General features: G+C 47.1%; 1 protein-coding gene across 3 annotated transcripts; it reads left to right on the plus strand.

The window, feature by feature from the left end:
* Positions 1-1516: 1516 nt before the first annotated feature.
* LOC122374619 (inositol-3-phosphate synthase 1-like) lies at positions 1517-15011 on the plus strand. Of its 3 annotated transcripts, none has more exons than XM_043353459.1 (10): positions 1517-1658; positions 7540-7651; positions 8063-8180; positions 8812-8973; positions 9440-9616; positions 10003-10598; positions 10976-11104; positions 11800-11944; positions 12528-12651; positions 14395-15011. In XM_043353459.1, exons 2-10 carry the CDS (start codon positions 7544-7546, stop codon positions 14741-14743), a joined length of 1908 nt encoding a protein of 635 aa, XP_043209394.1. In that variant the 5' UTR covers positions 1517-1658; positions 7540-7543; the 3' UTR covers positions 14744-15011. The 3 variants fall into 3 exon arrangements, with proteins under 3 accessions (XP_043209394.1, XP_043209393.1, XP_043209395.1); XM_043353458.1 differs by lacking the exon at positions 1517-1658 and adding an exon at positions 6187-6471; XM_043353460.1 differs by lacking the exon at positions 1517-1658 and adding an exon at positions 7170-7179.
* The last annotated feature ends 2848 nt before the right edge of the window (positions 15012-17859 follow it).

The raw sequence follows: 17859 nt of genomic DNA on the forward strand, positions 1-17859 counted from the left end.
TGCCTTGATTCCATTTTATCCAACCGTGGAGGGGAGGGCAGCTTGAATCCCCAAAACCAAACCACCCCATTTTTATTAGTTCGCATTTGGGCCACTTCATTTGGAAAATTACCCAAATTACATTTTAAAGCTTTAACAAAAACAAAATATATAGCGATTAGCGAACATATTCAGTTAAAGTTGTGGTGGTGGCGCCGCCCCCACGCCTTCAAGTTGTGGGGGCAGTTTGCCCCCATTGCCCCCACGGTTCCCGCGTCCATGATTATGAATAATAAGTGAATAATGAAAAAGAAAGTTTAACATCCATCAACTTTGGATAGCTCAACGCCGAACTTATTGTTTAGACGAGCATGATGGTTGCGTGTGAATGTTGTGCGAAGTTTCCGGTTAACCTTATTGCACCTGTAAGCAAATGTATAGGTTCTAGCTTAGTGATGCTACCTATACCTATCATGAATGTCTTTATTTGCATTGGTTATCGGTAGACTGTAGACAGATTCCCTGTCAAAATAAATAAATAAATGATTTAATCAATTTCTTTCTAAATAAAGTGTTTTCCAAAAATGCTCAAAACAAAGCAAAAGCTAGGGATCGCTCATGGTTGTATAATATTACAATACAAAACAAAGTTGTACCATAAGAATCAAGGGCCGTATAGTGCTGTGTCATATAAGAAATTAAAACCATCAAAGTTTGGAAAGTTTTATGCTGTCCCCTTTCTTGTTCATGTTTTTGGTTTTAAGGATAGGTATATGCTACTTCCGACATGTCCTTTTACTTCAATATGTTCTGTTGCGTATTTCGACCCCTATGATGTGTGTAAATTGTGACATTCCATTCAAACTCCCGAAGCACTTCCGGTTCATTCTGCTCATTTCTAGAAATTCATCTCGCGAACAATGCCGATGGACATGTTTGGGAGTAAATAACAATAGCAGCACAGATCAAGGAGCGTGGGATGGGCAAGTTCCAGGCCTAGAATGCTAATTGCGAACGAGAGGAAATTGTAAGAAGCAATAAAATAGGTTTGACAACAAGTTGCTTACCATCAATCATAACAGTTATAAGAACTATACGATCGTTGTTTTTCTGTTTATTACAGTGACATTGTTGTCTGGAGTCTAGACAACTAAGCAGTGTACAGTGTACACTAATGCCTATGACAGTGGCTATGACAGTTTATGACACTTGCAATCTGTCGACGGTTGCAAAACCGGTCAGACAATGATGGGACATGAAGTTGCACGGCCAGTCTGTCTGTTGGAAGAGACCCTGGTGGCCGGAATCCGGAACTGCCGATGGCTCATGGCGGCATATTTAAATTCCTCAAGCGAGCCCCTGGCGGCTACCCCAGGAACTACAACCAATAAATTAGTATGTCAATAAAGCTCACAATGCCACCCGAACTACAAAGACATTAGCCCGTACTGCCGTTGCTGCTGCTCAACCGACGACGCCTGGCCGGTTATCAGCCGACGACGACACCCGCTAGTCAGCTGTTTGCCGCCAGTCAGCTGTCTATCTGAGGCTTCTGCTGCGTCCGGCTCGGCGAGGGGCGTGAACTTCTCCCCATTGGCAGGCTTTTGGTTACATTAGCTCCAGTGCCAGGACTGAGAGAAGACGTCTGGCTCCAGCACCTGCATTACAACCGATTTCAGGTATTTATCCAGGTTTGTTGTACGTTTTTGCAGATATTTTCGGAGGCTTGTGTGCGTCGGTATTGTCTGCCGGGCGTCAAATGTGTCGCAGGTATGGGACGTGCACATATGGGGCTTCGTTATCTATGTGCCTTCGATTTGGTCACTTCGCCCTACGTTTCTGCTATAAGCTATTTTAGTTGGGATTTGTGTCGTGGAGGTGAGTTTTAGCTAATAATTGAAGAAGTAGGTATGCGTTTGCAACGCTGCCTGTCGTCTTCATACATGAACGGAATGCCCCAAACAAAAATAGATTGACCTAAGAGACGGTACGTACCAATTGGTATGTAGTACCTATGCACCATGCATACATACATATTGCACATTTCACGGCCGATTGACAGACTTGTATCGCACTTGCCTCCTACGCCTACGTTAGGCCCATTTCATTCACTCATTCCCAAAGTTCTACTAATTCTGAGGTAGTCACCCCATATCTCACTTTTCACCTCAAACCTTCCCGAAGTATTCTGCACGCTTTCTTAGCGTTTATTTATGATAGCTCTTAACCCCGTACTGGTAATTTCAGATTTCACACATGGTGACAAGTTTAAAGTTATGACGATAAATATTTCAATTTGCTATTAAGGTATATTTTAAACCATTTTAGCCAACATTATTGATTTCACGTTTATTTTACGCTTCGCTGAATAGTCTTAACACGCTTTGCACTTTTCATTAAAAGTCGGCGATCCAGCATCTTTTAGTGCTAGGCTAGATTTCATTCCATGTATTTTTATTTTTCTCTTTTAGCAAGCGCCAGGACCACGCCACGTTCTTGTCCCAACGCTGATTGGCTCTTGCCCATCACGTGACCAGTCGCCTGACGTTGACGTTCTATGACGTCATTGTATATGCGACATGCGTGTTGGCAAGCTTGTGAACAGGGGCGCGGGAACTACTTTCAGACTGGGGGGGGGGGGGCACACCATAATAGAGATCAACCTAGGGTACCCCCAAATCTAGTTTTCTCACCGGTTTTAGGCCACTTATTTTTCATCCCTTGGCTTTTCAACAAAAAAGAAAAGATTTGCAAAAAAAGTGTGGTATTCCGTCTCAAAGCTGTGGGGGCACCGCCCCAGAGTTGGGGGGAGCACTGCTGGCTGCCCCCCCCCCCCCCCGGCTCCCGCGCCTATGCTTGTGAATGGGATGGGCGACTGTTTTTTCCTGCCCTTTGAAATTCTCGTACCTCCATTGTCAATATTACCGCAATTCGTTATTCGTGCTTCGCAACCGGATTGCACGATAACGTATGCTGTTTTCTATTCGTCCTATAACATTTCCGATAGGGTTATCAGTATCACCGCAGGATAATCAGTTGTGATCCCTCCGTCTTTATCCAAACCCCTGTTGACCTATCTATCCATCTTGTCTTTATATCCGTACCTGTGTGTGTGTCTCCGTCGCTCTCTCTCTCTCTGTCTTCGTGTCGTTCTCTATCTGCTTCTGTCAGTTTGCTACTGTCTCTATCTTCGTCTCTGCCCCGCCTTCGTCTTTGTTTCCGTCTCCGAATTTGTCTCTGTTCCCGTTTCCATGTCCCCATCTCTTTACCTGGTCTTTTGCTGAATCTCGGTATCCATTTGAATCGTCTTCATGTAACATTCCATTCTGACAAACACGAGACAGTCTTCATACATCTCAACTTCCCCATATCTGCACAAACAGACCCATGGCAACCGGGGTATGACGTCACTAGTTTACCGCTGTGACGTCATTTGTTTACCGTGTCATTGGCCACATGGCTGAGAGTAGAGTGCAATGGAGGAGGCTTCCGGGAAGACAGTGAGAGTCGTCCGGACGCTGCATTATGTGATGTTCAGGCGTAACTTTCACATGTGGTCTGTGGATTCATCTAATTCATTCATCTGGGCAAAACTATGATACTGTGACTGAACATTTAAAGAGATAGGAAAAATGTATTTAATGTAAAGACGGTGACAAAATTTTGGAGAGTGCAATGCACGGGCAAGAAAAATTGTTTGCTTTAACCCGCGCCCTGATGGGGTCTGCCGAGCAACGCGGTCTGATGGGGGGGGGGGCATTTTGGCCCCCCTAAGATCTCGAGAACCACGCAACATAGCGACAAGCGGTAAACGGCGTTGGATAGCCCCAACGGGGAACTACCTTGTGACCCAATTTCATTGACCTCGGTCAAACCGATGACGTCACAGGTCAGGTCAAAGGTCGAATTTTCACCGTTTACAGGCATTTCAAGAAATGCGTTGTAAAATCGAGTGAAATGCATTTCATTGAAAATCGTCGATGGGGAAATGTTCTTCAAACACATATTTTGCTATTTGAGGTCACTGATACCAGGTCAGGTCACAGAGGTCAGGTCACTGGGGGGTCACAATATGAAAGTGTCGTGTGATGCATGTTTTATGGTCCATTTTACATGACAAATGCAATTATGTGGGTCAGTCAGACTTTTGGGCCATCTTAGGTCACGTTTTGGTCAAGGTCAGGTCAAGGTCAGGTCAAGGTCAGGTCAAATTTGGTCAAATTTCAAAGTTGATATTTTTGCATAAAATGGGTATTGATTCGATGCAGCTCGTCACGGGGAGTTCAATGGTGGTCTCCGTTTTGCGCTACGAGGTCTAGAATTGCTAAAAATTGAGTTCAAAAATTTGACGTTATCAATTCTTAACAGTTTTTTCGCTATAACTTGGCCCAAAAAAGAGGTATTAATCTAAAATTGTGTATGTATATCGAAGAGCGCATGGACTATCACATATATTCCGTTTTTTTTTCGAAATTCGAGAAATTTTCGGAAATTTTTTAATTTTTCTAAAAAAATCAATTTTTTATTTTTGGGGGTCAAAATCCCAAAATTTCGAAAATCCGAGATAGCAGTTTTGTAGCGCCGTTTTTTCTCTACACAACCACATAAAGAACTTTAAAATTGCTTGTTAACTGTAGAAATGGTGAGCGTTTCAAGATGTCATGTTTTTTGCTCATTTTTACTCGAACATGACCTCAGTTTGACCTCAATAACTCCTGACCTGAGGTGACCTGTGACTTGAAATTTTGTGTGAAGGTGTCAAGTTGATGCCCGGTAAGGTACCCGAAATTTGGCGGCGCTGCGCGCCGCCGTTTTCTCGCTATTTAAGAAAAACCACAGGGGGCCAAAATGCCCCCCCCATCAGGGCGCGGGTTAAATGGATAATCTTCTTGCTTTTGCGCCTAGTTATCAACTGTGATAAACTTTTAGTGAATACGCGGAAGCCCTGTTCAATGTTCATGCATCCACGATAGGTCATACTACACCTACACGATAATGACGAAAATTTCAGTCACTTATAAATAATAATCGTAAGTAAGCATGCCTCTGGCATGATGAACTACGTATCCAGCAAGGCATCGAATGTCCTAAAAATGCTTCGAATCTTATGGTACCTACCAGGGATGCGGAGCCGGAGCCGGAGTCGGAGCCGGAGCCGCCGGAGCCGGCATATTTTGCCCGGAGCCGGAGCCGGAGCCGGAGCCGTGAAACAATATAGCCCGGAGCCGGAGCCGGAGCCGGAGCCGCCAAAAAAGGGGGCGACTCCGGCTCCTTTTTATTTTTTGAAGAGGAAAAAAATAATTGACCTAGTTCGGTTTAACAGAACAAGGCAGTAAAACATATCCGTACTATTGGTCTCAATATAAGTGCCCAGGCGACCTGTAGTTTTGATGCGTTGAATACCCTCACTCTCGCCACAATGCGAGTGGGGGTGGCGCTGGCTGGGAGGAGGGGTGCACTCGGCCCGAGTTGTGGCGAGGGTAAGGGTATTCACCGCATCAAAACTACAGGTCGCCTGGGCCCTTATCTTGAGACCAATATTACGCCATGGGCCATCAAGTGAATGAAAAAGCCGAATATCCCCAGTATCCCACAGTACGCAATCAACTTCCTGTCTGCTCCTCCCCCCCCCCTCACGTCTACTGCATCCCCAGAACATGAGGACCGGTCATCAGGTGACGGCCATTGTTTTGAAGCCAGTGCAGTGGACTGCGACTCCCAGCACCGTCTCTTCCCACCCCCCACCCCATCCCCCAATGCAGCCGAGATGGGTGTCAGCTTACGATGGTTCAGTAAACTCCGATTCGCGGCGACTGCGTTTCCAATGCCATCGCTTCCTAGTCCTTTGTTCTGCCAGTTCTCTCCGAGGTGCGTTTGCGCGGGGACGCGGTGAGCCGGTCATGACAAGAGTACATAGGTAACGCGTATAACCAATCCAATTTTTATTCCACCCGCATTTAATTGATTGCATAGGGGATGTACTGAGTCGGAGCCGGAGCCGCCGGAGCCGGAGCCGCCGGAGCCGGACCATTTTACTCGGAGCCGGAGCCGGAGCCGGAGCCGCCATAACATTTCACCCGGAGCCGGAGCCGGAGCCGGAGCCGATTTTTTTCTCCGGAGCCGGAGCCGGAGCCGGAGCCGTTTGAAATTTCCACGGCTCCGCATCCCTGGTACCTACCTATCCGTAAACATCTGAACACTGGGTCGCATCGGTCGATGTATTCAGTGGACACTGACTTGGAGACTGGCTGAGTTCCGGCACCTGACATACGTTGGTCTGACTCAGTTGTTGACGGTTGAGCCGTCCAGAGGGGAGGGAAGGGGTGTCTCTGGTGACATGACCGGACGCGAGGGGGGAGGGTGGAGGGGAGGGGGTACAGAGGGTGTCATGTGTCGTCAGTCTTCAGTCGGGTGTCTGGGCTGCGGCGAGTGGCACGGTGGACCGTGGTGGGGACGCTGCGCTCTTGCACGACAGCAAGGGTGGATAGGGAGGTAAACTACATAGTGCAACAATTTACCCCATCGGTAGCGAGGGAGTAGATGCGGAACATACATCACTATTTATATTCCCTTAGTTTTTAAGATCTTTCATTTAAACCAATCGTGTGCTGCATAGCGAAGTTCATATTTTAATTAATTTTCATAGGATGTCTTGATTGGGCTGTCGTTCTTTTCTTTCCCCTTTTTCTTCTTCTGTTTCTCGCTCTCTCTCTCTCTCTCTCTCTCTCTCTCTCTCTCTCTCTCTTTCTCTCTTTCTCTCTCTCTCTCTCTTTCTCCCTGTCTCTCCCTCTCTCTATCTCTCTCCCCTCTCTCTCCCCTCTCTCTCCCTCTCCCTCCCTCTCCCTCTCCCTCTCCCTCTCCCTCTCCCTCTGTCTCTGTGTCTGTCTCTGTCTCTGTCTGTCTGTCTGTCTGTCTGTCTGTCTGTCTGTCTGTCTCTCTGTCTCTCTCTCTCTCTCTCTCTCTCTCTCTCTCTCTCTCTCTCTCTCTCTCCCTCTTTCTCTCTCCCTCTTTCTCTCTCCCGCTTCCTCCAGAAAACTCCCCTCCTGCCCCATACCCGGTCGGTAACCACTAACCGCTAGATACAAACAACCCTTCACATATGGCGGCCAGACGCCTCGGCAGCGGTGGGTGGGCCATACCCGTGGAACGCCGGGTCCTCAGATTGTGTCATGCGCACTCCGTCCATGTGCGTGTGAGATGGTGCGTGTGTGTTTGGGGAGGATAAGTGCGATTGTGCTGTTGGTGATAAACGGGTTGATAACATATGTTGTGGTACATAGCAACCTGCTTTCATGCATAAAGTATACAGATGCATGTCAATTGGGGGATGGTTATTTAGGTGATCAATTTAGGGATGCTTTTTGCGTTATTTGGTTTGTTGCATGTGGGAGTGTCTGCCTACACCTTTGGTGTCCATAAGTTCAGCTGATTGTGGGGGACGATGGGGTTTTGTTTTGACTGTTTTCGATAAGTGTCCACATTCTTACCGCTCCCGAAATCCACTGCACTAATCATTGATATCTGGCTGTTTTTTTTTCAAGTGCTTCTTGTTCTTTCCAGAGCCATGGAGGTTCGTGTGGAGAGTGAGAACGTGCGATACACCCCGCAGTTCATAGAGGCGAAATATCAATACCACACCACGAAAACGTCGACAGAAGGGAATGTCATCAAGGTAAATAGTCACACAAAAGCTGACAATGTCATCTACGCTTGAACTGCGTTTCCGGTCTTTAGGTACCTATCTTATAAATACTTTCGAACTAATTGAATTGTTTCTTCGTCTTTTGTCCGACATGCTTTATAACGTATTTTTTATCCACCTCTTATTCACTTTCTTATCATCATATTTTGCCGTTTTTTAAAACTTCAGCAGGAATAAAAATGGATGGCATGTATTGTACACAAATAGGCTCCTCTTCAATAATATACGTAAATGATGGTGAACGTAGCCCTCTGCTATGTCCCCCCCCCCCCACGACTACCCCACTCGGCCTATTCTGAATACAAATATATAAATAAACGACCTAACCGGTGATCTAGTTATATACTCTGGACCTAACCGCCCGTCCACCCTTTCCACCAGGTGCGACCAGTGACTGTCGACTGTGAATTCCGAACAACTCGAGCCCGGCCCCGACTCGGTGTGATGCTGGTCGGGTGGGGTGGGAACAACGGCACCACTGTCACTGCCGCCGTGCTAGGTGAGGTGGCGGAAAATACGGCGGAGCTAGTGGGAATCGAACCCAAGCTGGAGAGGTTTTCGAGTGATCTATAAATAAGCCTGAGGCTATGGCGGAGGAAGGTGTACCACGGCTGTGTAAAATATGGTGTTTTTTATCATGGATTATGTCATTCATAATTCCGAACGAAAACACCGCGCGCTAAGTGTTCGTTCCGATGTTCCGGTGGTACTTGTATTAAAAATATAGGGAGTTTTCCATTTCAGGCAGAGACGCATACGATCAACTGTCCGTGATTCCTACAAATGTCACATCTTTCCAAGTGCTAACCTTTGCGTCTATACACTGTGTGTCCATGCTAATCGGTTGACTGCTCTCTTACAGAGGCGGATCCAGCTCAGAGTTTTTTTTTTTGGGGGGGGGGGGCAAACCATAACAATTTATCGATTCTTTCCATGCATCGTCCATAGGCGTAATGTTAAAATCATGCCGTTTGGGGGGGGGGCAAATGCCCATTTTGCCCCCCCCCTGGATCCGCCACTGCTCTCTTAGAACCGCTTTCCCTCTCTCTCTCCCTCTCCGTGTACCGTGTTCTGAGTTCTGACACATCTGTGCACTCTGCTCACGCACATTTGTCCACCTGTGCGCACAGCGAACCGTCTGGGCCTCAGCTGGAGAACACGTACCGGAGAACAGAAGGCCAACTACTACGGATCGTTGACGCAGTCTTCCACTGTGGACCTGGGAGGGGGGCAGCACGCACCCCTGAACAGCCTGCTGCCCATGGTCCACCCCAACGATCTGCTGTTGGACGGTGAGAACGGGTAAAGTTCTCTTTTGAGAACGTGGGAAGTTCTCTTCTGAGAGCTTTGATAGTAGTTGGCTGAGTAGGTACTCTCTAAAGGGATTGAATGAGACTGTTAGATGGACTGATTTTGTCTAAATTAACGTGAAACTGGCATTTTTTTAAAAAGAATTCAATAGAAAAGTACCTTTGGACGTTGTTTTACATCACTTGATTTCAGTGACGCCATAAAAATCACTTTTGCAATCCAATTTATTATTACTCGAATGGTTTGATTGCCCCTGAGATAATTTTGCAAACATGACGTTTTGAGTTCACTGGCAAACGCTTCCGCACTTATCTCCCAAAGCTTGCCTTCATTTGAGTGTGACATTATCCAAAAAATATCACCATCTCAAATCTTCAACCGTTCACCCCCACGCTGTCAATACCCCTCATGACGTCACCGCTAACACCCCCTCTGACGTCACGCCAGGCTGGGACATTTCGTCCGCACCACTCTCCGAGGCTATGGAGCGAGCACAGGTACTGGATCCCGCTCTCCAAGATCAGCTGAAGCCGCACATGGCTGGAATGAGACCCCGTCCGGCGCTGTATGATCCGGAGTTTATCGCAGCCAATCAGGCCGACCGGGCTGACAACGTCATCAAGGGTACGGTACCGTCAAATGACGTCACAGGGGGTGTGAGGTGGTTTGTTGTGTAGTACATGACGGGTGGCTCATTCAAGTGATTTTGTTACATGGGTCTTATGATGCACAAGCTAGTGAGTAATCATTCGTTTTTTTACTTGTCGGCATTTAGATCATTCCAATTTTTCAACGGAAATATTTGGATAATTACGCTACCATATAGAACTGTGAATTTTAAAACTCATGTGTAAGGAGGAGAGTAGGCGTCTTGCTATGAATTACCTATTGGCAGCCATGCAGTCATTTAGTATTTCTGCCAACATGCTATCAGTGTACCGTCATACAAACAGTCTCGCCCATATTTTGTTTCCGGTCCACACCTTAGACCCATTTGTTCGCCTCCTCAGGAACCCTTCAGGAGCAGGTGGACCAGCTCCGGGTGGATATACGTGACTTCCGGTCCACTTCCGGTGCCGAGCGAGTCATCGTTCTCTGGACTGCCAACACCGAACGATTCGCTGAAATTCGTGCCGGTCTCAACACTACGGAGGAGGAGCTACTGCAGGCTATTGCGAATGCTGGGGATATCAGTAAAGGCGATGGCGTCAACGGGGGTGTAGTAAATGGTGGCGTAGAAAATGGTGATGTGCCCAACGGCATCGACCAAACCATCGTCAACAACGTAGGCAGCAACGTAGGCAGCAACAGTGACAATGTTATTGGCAGCATCACCAATGGGTTTGGAAATGGTGACGCGAAGAACGGCAGCAGCGGGGCAAGCAATGGCATCACCACCAGTGTCACCAGCAGCAGCGGAGGCACTAGCAGCAGAGGAGGGGGTCTGCTCGCGCCCAGCACTCTGTACGGTGTCGCCGCCATGCTGGAAGGATGTGCGTTCATTAACGGCTCCCCACAAAACAGCCTGGTACCCGGACTTAGACAAATGGCAGAGCGAAGGGGGCTCTTCCTGGCCGGCGATGACTTCAAGTCCGGACAGACTAAGGTGGGTGACGTTGAATGGGTGGGGGCGAGACTTTGAGGTTCTGTGAGATTTTTTAAAGGTTTTGATTGAGTTGAGAGATAAGATTTTAGGTAAGGGCTTGACAAATTTAGGAGGTTTTTGGGTGGGTTTTATGGAAAGTGTGTGTGTGGGGGGGGGGGGGGGAGGGACGGTCGGGTGGAGGACGTGTGCTTGTCAAGGTATTTTATTATTTTACAAAGCACTTTTGTTGTATCTCTCAGGCGAAGTGAAACAATCGTGTTTTGCTTGTTTTTCATGAAAATTATGCGGTTTAGTCTGTTAATTCTTCATCTCAGGTTTGGACATCGCCAACATGTTTAAATAAATGTTTTATTTTATCCTATTCATTTCATCACCAGGTGAAGTCCGTTCTGGTGGATTTTCTCGTCTCAGCCGGCATCAAACCGGTCTCCATTGTCAGCTACAATCACCTGGGGAACAACGACGGACGCAACCTCTCCGCGCCGCAGCAGTTCAGGAGCAAGGAGGTCAGTGAACCCCGGGATGCCAGAGGTCAGTGACCCCTGGGAGGTCAGAGGTCAGTGACCCCTCTCCGCTCCGCAGCAGTTCAGGAGCAAGGAGGTCAGTGACCCCCGGGAGGTCGGAGGTCAGTGACTCGGCCAGAGGTCAGTGACCTGGGTCAGAGGTCTGATGCAGAGGTCAGGGTTCAGGGGATTACCAGAGGTCAGTGTAAAGGTTAGAGGTCAGCTAACCCGGGTCAGAGGTGAGTGAACCCGGAGGTCAGGGGTCATTGACCCTACCAGAGGTCAGGGGAATGCCAGGCTGGAGGAGAGAGACGATCAAATGGTTTAAAAGAGCTATCGGTCTTCAGTATAGTCATCGTGCTTTGAGTATATTCAAAGATCAACTTTTCAGTCATAGCAATTACATCGCACATATTTCGGTTTTGTCTTAAAGTATGCACGCAGTAATGCACATAATTACCAAATAATATAGAGATTTGGTGTCATTTTTTTCGCACACCATCTAACATCACGCAGTGCATCTTACATCTTATTACATCTTACATTGCATGATGGGGTTTGTACTTACTCCATCAGCCTCATAACAAATGATTCTGTTCAAAAGCCTTGCGCTCTTGCAGACAGCTTCAATTTACCTAATTTAATTTATCGCGCTATGTTGTAGCTAGACTCTAATTACTGCATTTTTCACCCCTCAGATTTCCAAATCGGGCGTCGTTGAAGACATGGTCGCCTCCAACTCTATCCTGTTCCCAGACGGACGGGGACCGGATCACTGTATTGTTATTCAGTATGTGCCCTACGTGGGCGACTCCAAACGCGCAATGGACGAGTACACGTCAGGTATGTCGGCGTTGGGAGATGTGAGCGAAAGGTCCTGGGTTCGATTCTCATCGCTGGATCGTGGATTTTGTCGATTGATTGCTATTTGACTAAACTTTCTTTTTTATAAATATATTTTAACCATAGGCAGCGGAACGGGGAGGGCACCGGGACATCCTGCCCCCCTTTGATTTTGGCATTTTAACATTAGCCCTATGGGCGTTGCATGGAAAGAATGGGACCAAAAGTCGGCAGTGCCCCCCCCCCCCTTACTTGAAGGTGTTCCGCCGCTTCTGTTTTAAACCCGTTTATACATAAGTGGAAGTTTGTGCCGAGCGGGGGGGGGGGGTGCTTGGGCGCACCAAATCCGCCCCCACGGCTAATTTGACCTCCGACGTCTGTTGGGGCCACAAAGCCAAGCCGGTGCGTGGTAATTGGCAATGGGAGAGCTGGGGCATCCTCAGTCCGGCACAAACTTCCACCGCTATGGTCGCATGACACGTTAAAAATAATCACATTTCAGACATAGCGGTTAGGGGGGTTACTCTCTTGCTCATCTGCTCCAGCTCTCTCTGACATACTTCTTCTTATTCCTTCTCCCCAGAGATTATGTGCGGCGGACACAACACCATGGTGCTCCATAACACGTGTGAAGACTCCCTGCTGGCTGCACCACTGATACTGGATCTGGTCATCCTGACGGAGCTGTTCCAGAGGATCCAGTTCAGGTGAGAATCTGGTCATACTTACCGAGCTGTTCCAGAGGATCCAGTTCAGGTGAGAATCTGGTCATCCTTATGGAGCTGTTCCAGAGGATCCACTTCAGGTTTGTCCTCCCCGTGGCCTAGTGGATAAGGCGTCCGTCTGCTAACTCGGTGGCAGCGAGTTCGTGGCCGGGAAGCTCCACGTCGTTTGACCCGCGTTCCTATGTTCAGCCAGCTGGCAACTGGCGAGAGAGGGCCACGCTAGACCCGGGAGGACCGTGCCGCCATCTATTTGCGGCACGTTACACATTTGATATCGATACGTTTATACGATCGAAAGCGATGCGAACCTCGAAATGTGATGTTACCCCTGCATGACGACCACGAGACAAACGAATTTAGAATTTTCACTTTCTACAGGCAGTCGACAATTGTTGCGCATTTCACTCGGTACTTTTGCCTTGTACGATTTAACGAATTCGATTTAGACGAAGGTCTGCGACCGAAATATCATCAATTCATCAATAAATAATCATTTTCATTCATTTTGTCATTTTGCGAGGGGCGAGGAGAAGGTCATATATTCTTATGATACTTCCTACATTTATCATGCTCCTCGCAGCAGATCTCAACGATATACGAAGAAACTCATTACGAGCGAGCGAGCGCAGCGAGCGAAGCGAGTCTTTTCAATATAACGGAAAAATCTCAGTATGAGCGGCCCGGCCCGGCCCGGCCCGGCCTGTAACGCTTTTGAGAGGCTTATATCTCAGCAACCGCTGGACCGATTGGCCTGCGGTCTTTTTTGCTGGGTAGCCCCATCCCTTCTACCCCGTAATTAACTACTTTTGATACATCTCAGTGACCGTCGTGGCACGTGCCACGTGAAAAGTCAAGGGTGTTCAAGCTGTTTTGCAAAAGTAGTGATTTTGAGAGGCTCATATCTCAGTAGCCGCTTGGGCGATTGACTTGCGGTAATTTTTGTAGGGTAGCAGCATCCCTTCTACCAAAAATAGGATACTCTCGATGCATGTGGGTCACCTCCAGTGCACGTGCAAAATACAACAATAAGAGGTGTCAAATTTGTTCCCATTTTAATAACTCGGTAATTACTGGGGCGATTTCGCTGAAACTTGGCATACAGGTAGGCACCCACCAGGCAATGCATTCCCATGTGTTGCGGTTAAGGTGCTACTGCACGTGCGCACGTGCAGGGGGCGCTTCCAGATCTCGAGAACGGCTGGGCCGATTGCGCTCAAATTTGGTACACGGTTGGGGACCAGTTAGTAGGGTGCCGTGCAAAAGTCAGTTTGGACCCCGTTTGCACGTGCGCACGTGCAGAATGCCGCTTCCAGATCTCAGGAACGGCTGGGCCGATTGCGTTCAAATTTGGTACACCGCTAGCGACCGGTTAGAAGGGTGCTTTGCGCAAGCCCGTTGGAAGTACCTTCTCGCCCTTCCGCACGTGCAGCCTGCAGGGCTCACTATCTCGCTCGCTCGTTCTTCGCCCAAAAGGCGTTTTACTGGTTTTATGAATTGGTTTGTTAGACATAGTTTCAAAAATTCAGTGTTTATCTTGGTTGTATGGATCGGATAGCGTAGCTCCAAAAGGTCTAGGCACGTCCTTTTTCGTAACCACTGAAGTGGCTAATATCCACCATTATCAGTTTTAACCACCACCATTATCAGTTGTAACCGCCACCATTTCTGCTGTAATCACCACTGTTCCTGCACTAACCAGTAACCACCCCTATCTGTATTCCCCAGATGCTGCGCGGAGGAGGATTTCCACGGCCTCCACAGCGTGCTGTCCATTCTCGGCTACCTCCTCAAAGCGCCGGCAGTGCCCTCCGGCGCCCCCGTTATAAACGCTCTCTCCAAGCAGCGTGCTGCCATCGAGAACATTCTACGCGCGTGCGTAGGTCTACAGCCAGTTAGTGACATAGGCTTGGAGTTTAAACTCCCTGAGAGTTATCGTGAAGCGTGGCGAAAGCGTGGAGTGGCCACGGAGGTGGCGGGTGGTCACGTGACCGGCGACCGAGTCGTGAAGCAAATGACGTCAGAAGGGGTGCGGAATGGTACTGGAAATGTTCAGGGCATGAATGGACGTGGCTAGATGGAGGAGTGTAGATTTGTCACGTGACCAGAACGTGACTGAGCGAGAAATGAACCGAGGCAGTGCTGATTGGGCACGTGACCGCCGAGAAAAGCCTTAGGGCTGCGCCGGTGTTATGGTGAGACTAGTGCTAGGTTCCACTATAGGCTAATAGGTGGCGCTGATGTAGTTACAGGTGTCGCTAGGGATGTGTAATTGTACTGAGAATATCGGTTTACCTGCGGACCACCCTGTATGATAAACAACATCGAATACACATAAATCGCTACTACCTCTTCAAACACTCTTCCAACAAAGTATTACCTATACTTTGTCTCTATATGTATACTAAAAGCTTTTTAAACTAGAATAGTTTCCCGTCGCTTTCACAAATGTTCAGTGAGCCAGGATGGGTAGCCAGTAGCCACATTCGATCATTCAATAAGTGTTAAATGGCAAAAGACCCTGCTCAAACAAAATATGTATTAGCGGGCAAACATAAGAGGTGAATGCACATCTACACGCGACGCAACAAGCACACTTGAAAGTTGAATAGTCTTCTACTTATCATTTCTAGGTAGGTATAGTTTGAACAATCGTTGACAAATATTTGCACGTCGATAGCTGACTTTAAGCTAACTATAGTCCTAGAAGCTACGCCATGATTATTCATAGCACCAGCGTCTTTTGACAACAGATTAACAATATTTTGAACAGTGTCGTAAATTGGTAGGGACGCCAAGACGCATGATGCATCTTCCAACCCACAACATTATCATATGGCGTACCGAATGCTACTGTCAGTTTCGTCTGTGTCATAGCATGGTCTAGTGCATGAGAGCTTAGCGATCATGTTGCTAACAAGTAATGGACATCTCAGACCAAGAACACACAGAAAACCCAGGACATAGTGGCCTGTTAGAATGACCAGGCCTTATCTAGCAGCTACCTAAGTAGAATTTTTCATCTAACTAGATAGTAACTAGATAGCACCACCAATTCGGGACCTCGGTAACGGACAGACGCACCCTCCTCAAATAGTAATATAGATTAGTAATCGTTATGCACTCTAACCGCTAGGAAACGGAAATATTACCAATATCACAATTACACAGCAAACAGTCGCAACAGTGCCAGTGACAACGCTACGACAGTCGTGTTCGGGCTACACACAGCGCACACGATTCAACGGCTGTTTGGACCAATGGGCGGTAACATTAGCAAAAATGTTGGACCAATCAGCGTCCACATCAGCCCAGCACGGACCAATCAGCGTTCACATCAGCCCAGTACGGACCAATCAGCGTTCACATCAGCTCAGTGCGGACCAATCAGCGTTCATTTCAGCCCAGCACGGACTAATCAGCGTTCATTTCAGCCAAGCACGGACCAATCAGTGCTAAGGCCGGACCCGTCAGGTCCAATCAGTGTCTGCCATGCCTCGGCCCTATCAGGGATGTCGGTGCTGTGTCCTGCCAAGTTTCGAACGATGCAAATAGTGTAAGAAAGCCAGTTTCTAAGAAAGGCTAACACTAACTATAAGCCAGTAGCGTGTCTTAACCTTTACCTATGTCATACGAAACGAATCATACTCGTATGATGACAATTATTGGGTACCTAATATGTGAATCAAGAGACAAAACAATTTTGTTGGATGCAATTGTTTCGCATTGTTCAAGTGTACTATATTACTACCGCTATCAGATGTAAAAATAAGTCAGTTACTTATCAAAATTCATTCCAATACTGAAATGAGTTGTCAGTTAAGTTTGTTCCCTCCGCCTATTATCTTGTAATTGATCAAAATTCAAAGACGTAATGACGTGCTATAACCAAGCATAAGGTAGTGTGATTCGGTGTGTTTGTTGTTCACAATTTATTTCGGTAGTTTCTCAGTACTTGCTTTACTTTAGACCACTGTATTAATCGTAAGTAGTTTGGAGTCGGCGGTTAAATCTATTTTGGTTATGCATCTATTTTGTGAGGATCAGTAGAAAAAACATTGTACCTACCCATGACTTTGAACTTCTACACAAAACTGTTGTTTATGGGTATAAGACTGATTACTGCCTGCTATTCAGCTACTGATACATTACAAACCTATTACCTACATAGCCTGGTTAAGTGCAAACACGCCGATTTAGCTAGGGTAATGTGAGTCTATATGATCAACAAAGCGTGACGCAGACAAATAAAACAAACATGTGCATGGATCTGAGTAAATGGATCTGGGATCTGATTCATGGATCTGAATGTATTATCTCACCAGATCGGATAATAAATCCAATTTCCTCATTTTGTCAAGAGTTGCATTTGAATCAATATTGCTGCTCTCGAGAAATATGCTGAGATCATTTACCAGAATCTTTTAATTATTTTAATGACCAAGGTGTTACTTGTGTCCTTATGGAGCTAATCCTTACGGAGTTCATCCTTGTGGACTGTTACACATAGGGTAACTGTGGGGAAAACGCACCCCTGGGTTAAACGCCTCCCCTAAAAAAATCGTATTTCTTATCGACGGATAGGTGTTTTATCCTGTCTTTCAGAACAGTCAGCTGCTTGTTTACGCAGGTCTCTATTTCCGGTTCTGCGTCTTGAGGAGCAGCGTGGGTAGGTGCTGATGTTGGTTTTGGGTGTTGTTTTTGTTGTTTTTACAGAAGATTCCTAATATTTTTATGCCCTCTTTATATCACAAAACTTGCTATTTTGCACATCACTCAAAGCTGCGTTTTATTGTAATTCTGTTGAATTTATTATGCTGCGGCGTTAGTGGCGCGTTTTTTGTCAATATTTTGTTGACCGGAAATGGAGTGGATGGGGAAAGACGCCTACTCGATGCATGGGGCAAGACGCCCCCAGTTTTCTGAAAGGGGGCGTTTTGCACGGTGGTGAGAGTGCAGGGTAGCGCCCTGTAGGTCGGGGCCGAAAAGGCCTCTCCCTGTCCTTTTTTGCTGATATATCCTAAACGACTGCAGATATCGTCACCAAACTTTCAGGACTCCTCCGGGCATCCATTTTACACATTGCAACAAAATTTCATTCCAAAGGTTGACCACAAATGACGTCAGAATGACGTCAAGTTTTGCCATCTTCATCATGTTCTGTTGATGGATGGGGTGGGGGCGCTTTGCACA

Source organism: Amphibalanus amphitrite, unplaced genomic scaffold (assembly GCF_019059575.1).
Source record: "Amphibalanus amphitrite isolate SeventyFive unplaced genomic scaffold, NRLGWU_Aamphi_draft 001683F_arrow, whole genome shotgun sequence".
Taxonomy (NCBI): domain Eukaryota; kingdom Metazoa; phylum Arthropoda; class Thecostraca; order Balanomorpha; family Balanidae; genus Amphibalanus; species Amphibalanus amphitrite.